General features: G+C 37.9%; 2 protein-coding genes across 2 annotated transcripts; both read right to left on the bottom strand.

The window, feature by feature from the left end:
* Nucleotides 1-305: 305 nt before the first annotated feature.
* On the bottom strand, nt 306-680 carry LOC138892570 (secreted RxLR effector protein 78-like). The gene has a single exon (XM_070176306.1). It carries the CDS (start codon nt 678-680, stop codon nt 306-308), a length of 375 nt encoding a protein of 124 aa, XP_070032407.1.
* Nucleotides 681-896: 216 nt separating this feature from the next.
* LOC138892569 (uncharacterized) lies at nt 897-1,589 on the bottom strand. The gene has a single exon (XM_070176305.1). It carries the CDS (start codon nt 1,587-1,589, stop codon nt 897-899), a length of 693 nt encoding a protein of 230 aa, XP_070032406.1.
* Nucleotides 1,590-7,387: the final 5,798 nt, after the last annotated feature.

Below are 7,387 nucleotides of genomic sequence, written 5' to 3'. Positions count from 1 at the left end.
ATAGCCAATCGAACCACCACTCGATAAAACTTACCCTTAAGTCTTGGCGGCACATTCTTATCACATAAAACACCAGAAGCGAGCCTCCACTTCATCCATCCCTCTTCTATGCGATGTGCGACATCTTCGTCAATCTCCCCATTACCCTAAATAATAGACCCGAGATACTTAAAACTCGCTCTCTTGGGGATAACTTGAGCATCAAGCTTAACCTCTACGCCTGCATCATGGGTCCCGTCACTGAATTTGCACTCCAAGTATTCTGTCTTGGTTCTACTCAGTTTGAAACCTTTAGACTCCAAGTTCTATCTCCAAACCTCCAACCTCACGTTAACTCCGCTACGCATCTCGTTAATCAACACTATATCATCGGCAAATAGCATGCACCAAGGCATCTCCCCTTGGATGTGAAGCGATAGTACATCCATCGCCAAGGCAAATAAAAATGGGCTAAGAGATGATCCCTGGCGCAACCACATCACCACAGGGAAATGCTCCGAGTCACCACCCGCAGTCCTCACCCGAGTCTTAGCATCATCATACATATCCTTAATCACTCTAATGTATGCTACCGGAATGCCGCTAACATCCAAACACCTCCACAGGACCTTCCACGTGACTTTATCGTACGCTTTCTCAAGGTCAATAAACACCATATGCAAATCCTTCTTCCTCTCCATGTACTGCTCCACTAATCTCCTTACCAGATGAATCGCTTCCGTAGTCTAACGCCCCGGCATAAATCCAAACTGATTCTCGGAAATTGACACGCACCTCCTTACCACCCTCTCCCGAACCTTCATAGTGTGACTCAATAACTTGATACCCCTATAATTGTTGTAATTTTGGATATCACCCTTGTTCTTGTAAAGCGGAAACATCGTACTCCACATCCATTATTCGGGCATCTTCTTCGTCTTAAAAATAACATTAAACAGTCCAGTGAGCCACTCCAAACCTGCTCGCCCCACGCTCTTCCAGAATTCCACCGGGATTTTGTCTGGCCCCGTCGATCTGCCCTTGCACATCTTACACATCGCCCCTTCCACCTTCTTTACCGTAATCCGCCTATAGTACCCAATATCCCGCCGACTATCGGAGTGCTCCAACTCACCCAGCACAATGCGTCTATCCCCCTCCTCATTCAATAGTTTATAGAAGTATGTCTGCCATCTTCTCCTAATAAGTGCCTCGTGCATCAACACTTTTCCATCCTCATCCATGATGCACTTAACTTGGTCTAAGTCGCGGGCTTTCCTCTTCCTCATCTTGGCCAACCGGTACAACTTCGTTTCCCCGCCTTCACCCCCGAGCTCCTCGTACAAATGAGCAAACACCGCATTCTTAGCCGTCGTAAATGCTAACTTCGCCTCTTTCTTTGCCTTTCTGTAACACTCCTGATAAGTCCTTTTTTCCTCCTCATTTGTATTCTCCACTAGCTTCAAATAAGGAGCTTTCTTAGCTTCCACTTTACCTTGAACCTCTCCATTCCACCACCAGTCCCCTTTATGACCCCCAGGAGAGCCCTCCGTGACCCCTAAGACCTCTCTAGTAGCTACCCTAATGCAATTCGCAGTCGTGAACCACATACTAGACGCGTTCCCCCTAAAACTCTCTGATGAGATTAATAAAATCTTAGAAAAGTTTGCTCGCAAATCGGTCCAAAGGATATTTTATTATCTTAGGACAACTTCTCAAGATATACTCATAGAGGAGCCTAATGCTAGTCATTTTTCCGAGAGTTATAATGGCACAAAAATCTATGAGTGGAACATAGATGGTTTTATTGACAGTCAGATTTATACTCAAGTACATAGAATGCTTATGTATAACACTATCTGTAAGGTTAATGAGAATTCGAAAAAAACCATTGCTGATATGATAGTAGCGGGGTTTGCTGGTCAATTGAAAGGCTGGTGGGATAATTATTTAAGAAATGAACAATGCGCAGAAAGTATGGGCGCCATAAAATAAGAAGATGGTCAGAATGTTCAGAACGCTTTCTATTCTTTGGTTCTCAATATTATAGAACACTTTTCTGGAAGATGGTCAGATAATAGTGAGACAATAAGGACCATGCTCCAAAATCTTAGATGTAATACTTTGACAAATTTTAGATGATATAAGGATGTTTTCTTATCCAGGGTAATGGAATTACCAAAGTGTAATAGCACACACTGGAAGTCCAAATTTATTGATGGACTCCCAACACTCTTTGCTGAAAGGGCTAGGTAAAAGATAAGAGAAGAAGGCTTATAAGCATAAAAAGGATTTTATAAAATCCAATACGCCTAATGCATATTACAAATGTTGCAGGATAGGTCATTAGGCTAGATTCTGTCAAGAATAATATTAAGAACCTTGACCTAGATGATAATATTAAGAAGTCTTTATACAAGATTCTGTTAAATTCTTCTCGGGAAACTTCACCAGAAAATAGTGATAGAGAAGATTCATCAACTGATGAAGATCTAAGGGCTCTACAGGAGGAGGAATACCTTCCCTCGGAAGACGAATGAGGACCCTGCAAACAGAATCAAGATCAGTATTGCAATGACAACACACACGATGAACTTTTTAAATATTTATTCTCAATTCAAGGACTTAGAAGTCAATGTCCTGACTAATAATAGTATATTAGAACTTCTCGTGGTTATTAAAGACCCAGAATTAAGGTCCCAGATAATTGATCAAATGGATAAAATTTAGGATAAAATACTTACAAGTCCAGAGATTGAAGAAATTCCGTCTCAAAAGGGACCATATATAATGTCTGATATTAAAAGGATTTTGAGAGAAAAATCCCAGGCCATTGATAGGCCAACTACTGTTCAAGATTTGAAAAGTGAGATTTATAATCTCAAAGGAGAAATCTCGGACTTAAAGGCTTCTAATATAGCCTTAGACAAGAGAATTATCAGATTGAAAAATTGTCAAGTCCCTACAAGTCAGGAATTCAGCACTAATATTACTGAAGAAGGTTTTAATGATATTAATGCTGGTACCTCTAAGGATGCGGCAATAGATGATTTTCTAGGAGCAGTTAATATGGCTGATAATGAGTTTTTACAAAAAATTCAGCTATTTACTACTCAAAAGTTTTTAATAAAAGTTACTCTTTTAATAGATTATAATTTCAAAAAAGAGTTTACTACTTTATTTGATAGTGGTGCAGATTTAAATTGTATAACGGAAGGAATAATACCTTCAAGATATTTTCATAAAACTACTCATAGATTAAGAAATACTAGTGGTGATAAGATGAGTATTTCTTAAATTACCAAAAGCTTATATTTGCCAAGGAAAGGTTTGTATACCTGAAATTTTTATCTTGGTCAAAGATATATCTCATGAGATCATATTAGGAGTCCCATTTTTCCATCATATAATTCCTTTTACTAGATGGGATGCCAGATGTTTTGTAGGAACTTTTAATAATAAAGAAATTAGTTTTGATTTTATAACTCAATCATTTAAAAGATTTTTAAATGAAATAACTGAGAATATCTCTGCAAAAAATAGACAAATTGATTTCTTAAAAAATAATATTTGTAGTCTTGCTATTGTAGAAGATTTGCAAAACCCAAAGCTTATAGAAAAAATTGATTTTTTGAAAAATCAGTTTTCACTACAAATATGTGGTGACCATCCAAATCAATTTTAGAATATAAAAAAGCACATAATTAGTCTTCCCTATGAAGAATACTTTTCGGAAGATAATATTCCTACTAAGGCAAGACCTTGCCAAATGAATTCAGAATATTTGGAATTATGCAAAAAAGAAATAGATTCTTTGCTGCAAAAAGGTCTTATAAGACCTTCAAGGTCTAAATGGTCATGTACTGCTTTTTATGTTAATAAACATGCTGACCAGGAACGAGGAGTTCCAAGGTTAGTTATTAATTATAAGCCCCTTAATAAAGTTTTAATGTGGATTAGATTTCCAATCCCTAATAAAAAGGATTTATTGGATAGATTGCATCATGCCTTTTGGATTGAAAAATGCCCCTACTGGATTTCAGAAAATAATGAATGATATCTTCATGCCTTATACAAATTTTATAATTGTTTATATTGATGATATTTTAGTATTTTCAAAAAATATTAAAATTCATTTTAAACATTTGGATCTTTTTAGAAAAATCATAATTCAAAATGGCTTAGTCATTTCTAAACCAAAGATGACCCTTTTTCAGACCAATATAAGATTCTTAGGTCATAATATTCAAAATGAAAGAATAGTTCCGATCCAAAGAAGCATTGTGTTTGCATCTAAATTCTCTGATGTCATAACTGATAAAACTCAACTCCAAAGGTTTCTGGGAAACCTTAATTACATTTCTCCTTTTATAAAGGATCTTGCTAAGGATACTTCAATTTTTTATGAAAGATTAAAGAAGAATTTAAAAGTATGGACTGATGATCATAGTAAATCAGTCAGACGAATTAAGTAGAAGGTTAATAATCTTCCATGTCTTAAACTTGCTAATCCAAGTTGGGCAAAAATAGTTGAAACTGATGCCTTAGATATTGGATTTGGTGGACTATTAAACCAATGTTCTCCAATTGGTAAACAAGAATATCTTGTTCAATCCTATTCGGGTAAATAGAATAATTTCCAAAAGAATTATGGTACTGTGGCTAAGAAAATCCTTGCAATAGTAAAATATGTATTAAAATTCCAGACTAATTTATATAATTAGAAGTTTTTAATAAAAACTGATTGCCAAGCAGCAAGATTCATCTTTAATAAAGATTATAAACATGATGTTTCTAAACAAATATTTGCAAGATGGCAAGCTTTGCTGGCACCATTTGATTTTGAAATCATTTACAAAAAAAGGACAAATAATAGTCTCCCTGATTTTCTCACTAGAGAATTTTTGAACTAATAATTCTTTTAATTTTATGGCTGGATATGAGGCCTGATTATAGACCTCCTCGGGGAAGATGACGAAGAAGGACACCTTCCTATGGCAGAGGGAATATCCTTGCCCAAATTGGAAACCAGCATGTAATAGCTGCTAATATAGCAAGAACATCGAGTATTAATACCGAACACCTAATGTACAAAGAATAACTGTATTTTATGAAATCCAAATAAGGTAATAATGATAGTCCATCATATTCATCGGCATTAACAGATGATAGTCATGAGACTATTGAGGTTTATAACCAAAATGAGAAAAAAGAGTTAACAACTCTTTTAGAATTTAAGTCTCGTTAAGCGGCATAAGCCCCTGAGCAGCTTAATATTTTTTGTATTGACTTGCGTGCATGGTTGAATTCAGTTACAGGATGATTCAGAGTGATTTGGGACTCTAGAATGGAGTTCTGACGGTTCTGTTAGCTCCGTTGGTTGATTTTGGACTTAGAAGCCTGTCCGGACGGTGAATTAGAGGTCTGTAGCTGATGTAGGCATGAAATGGCGAAAGTCGAATTTTCGGAGATTTTGAAAAAACGTTGACTTTTTGATATCGGGGTCAAAATGCAATTCCGATAGATAGAACAGCTCCATTATGTTATTTGGGACTTGCCTGCTAAATTTGAGGTCAATCGGATGTGATTTGATAGGTTTCGGCACGAGTTTTAGAAGTTGGAAGATTTGAAAGTTCATAAGTTCGATTCATGGTGCGATTCGTAGTTTTGAGGTTTTTTGATGTGATTTGAGACCCCGAGAGAGTCCGTGTTAGATTATGGAACTTGTTGGTATGCTTGGACGGGGTCCCGGGGGCCCCGTGTGTGTTTCAGACGAGTTTCAGATGTTTTTTTAGTTTTGAACAGGTCTGGTTCTGGTGTTTTCGCACCTGCGACACTTTAGAGCGCAGGTGCGACTCCCCTTCTGCGCGAGCCTGGTCGCTTCTGCGGTCATAGTGGCCTAGAGGCTCGCTCTCTTCTGCGGAGTCCGGCACAAAGGTGCGAAGGCTGCTTTTGCGGTCCAGCGATCGCATCTGCGAAGAAGCTCGCTTCTGCGCTTCCATTGGCGCTTCTGCGGGGCTGCTGGTACGGCTTTAATTCCGCATATGCGGATCCTGGCTTGGGTAGCTGAGTTTGTAGATGCGAATGATTTCTCACAAATGCGAGAGCGCAGATGTGCTTCCTTTTCCGCAAATGCAGAAGTCCAGGGAGGAATCATATAAGTCGAGGGTTTGGCCATTTTCTTCATATTTTGAGTTTTAGACTTTGGTTTTAGGAGCTGCTTTGTGGGTTTTCAAGAAAATCGATTGGGTAAGTGTTCTTCACCTAGACTTTATTATATTCCATGATTTTATCTTTATTTTTGTCATTAAAATTGTATTTTGAGTTGAGGAAAATTGTGGTTTTTGAAGAAAATTTTCAAAATGAAAAATTATGATTTGAGGGACGAAATGGTATCGGAATTTGATAATTTTAGTATGGTTGAACGCGTATGGGAATGGGTGTTTGGGTTTTGTGAAATTTGTCGGGTTCCGAGGTACGGGCCCGGGGGTGGACTTTTGGGTCGATTTTTAGATTTTCATAAAGATCGAGGCTTTATGATCCGGAATAGTTTCTTATGAGTTTTATTAGTGCTTTGAAGTTGTTTTGGTTAGATTTGAGCCGCCTGGAGGTCATTTCACCGGAGAAGTTCATTTTAGAGTATTAGTCTGTCGTCTTTGAGGTAAGTATCTTGCCTAATTTCGTGTGGGGGAACTACCCCTTAGGATTTGAGTCTTCTATGATAATTGTAGTCCGTGTACGCGAGGTGACGAGTATGTGCTCAGACTTATTCGTGGAAAATTGGCCTTTTAGGGATTCTTAGGTCCTTGTATTCATTGAATATGCAGTTGTTCTTGTTATGATTACGTTCCTTAATTACTAGTTTCACCATTACCTTCTTAATCAGAATCAATTACGTCATGCAATTGAGAAGTTACACCCATACTTGATTGGTGCCAAAGTTATTGTCCACACGGATCATGCGGCACTTCGCTATCTTATGAGCAAAAAGGAATCTAAAACTTGGTTGATGAGATGGGTACTTTTGTTGCAAGAATTTGATATTGACATTCAAGACAATAAAGGAAGTGAAAATCAAGTGGCAGACCACTTGTCTCGTTTGGAGGAGGAGTGGAGCCCACATGATGGCCTTGAAATCAATGACTCTTTCCCCGATGAGCAACTTTTGGCACTATCAATGAAAGAGGTACCGTGGTTTGTGGGCATGGAAAATTTTCTTGTGAGTGGTATCATTCCGGATGAGTTCTCATCAAACCATAGAAATAAGCTCAAACGAGATTGTACAGATGGTGTGATAGAAGTTGTGTACCGCAAGAAGAGCAATGTGATATTCTTGCACTTAGCATTCTTCGCCATATGGTGGTCATCATGGTGCAGCAAGAACGACGACCAAAGTTTTAAGTTGTGG

This window comes from Nicotiana tomentosiformis, chromosome 5 (assembly GCF_000390325.3).
Source record: "Nicotiana tomentosiformis chromosome 5, ASM39032v3, whole genome shotgun sequence".
NCBI classification, from domain to species: Eukaryota; Viridiplantae; Streptophyta; class Magnoliopsida; order Solanales; family Solanaceae; genus Nicotiana; species Nicotiana tomentosiformis.
The sequence above is the reverse complement of the archived record's forward strand: the minus strand, read 5'-3'. Positions and strand labels throughout refer to the sequence as shown.

Bases quoted from the DNA above. Each gene is read 5' to 3' on its own strand.
- LOC138892570 (XM_070176306.1), bottom strand. From the start codon at position 680: ATGGAGAGGAAGAAGGATTTGCATATGGTGTTTATTGACCTTGAGAAA.
- LOC138892569 (XM_070176305.1), bottom strand. From the start codon at position 1,589: ATGTGGTTCACGACTGCGAATTGCATTAGGGTAGCTACTAGAGAGGTC.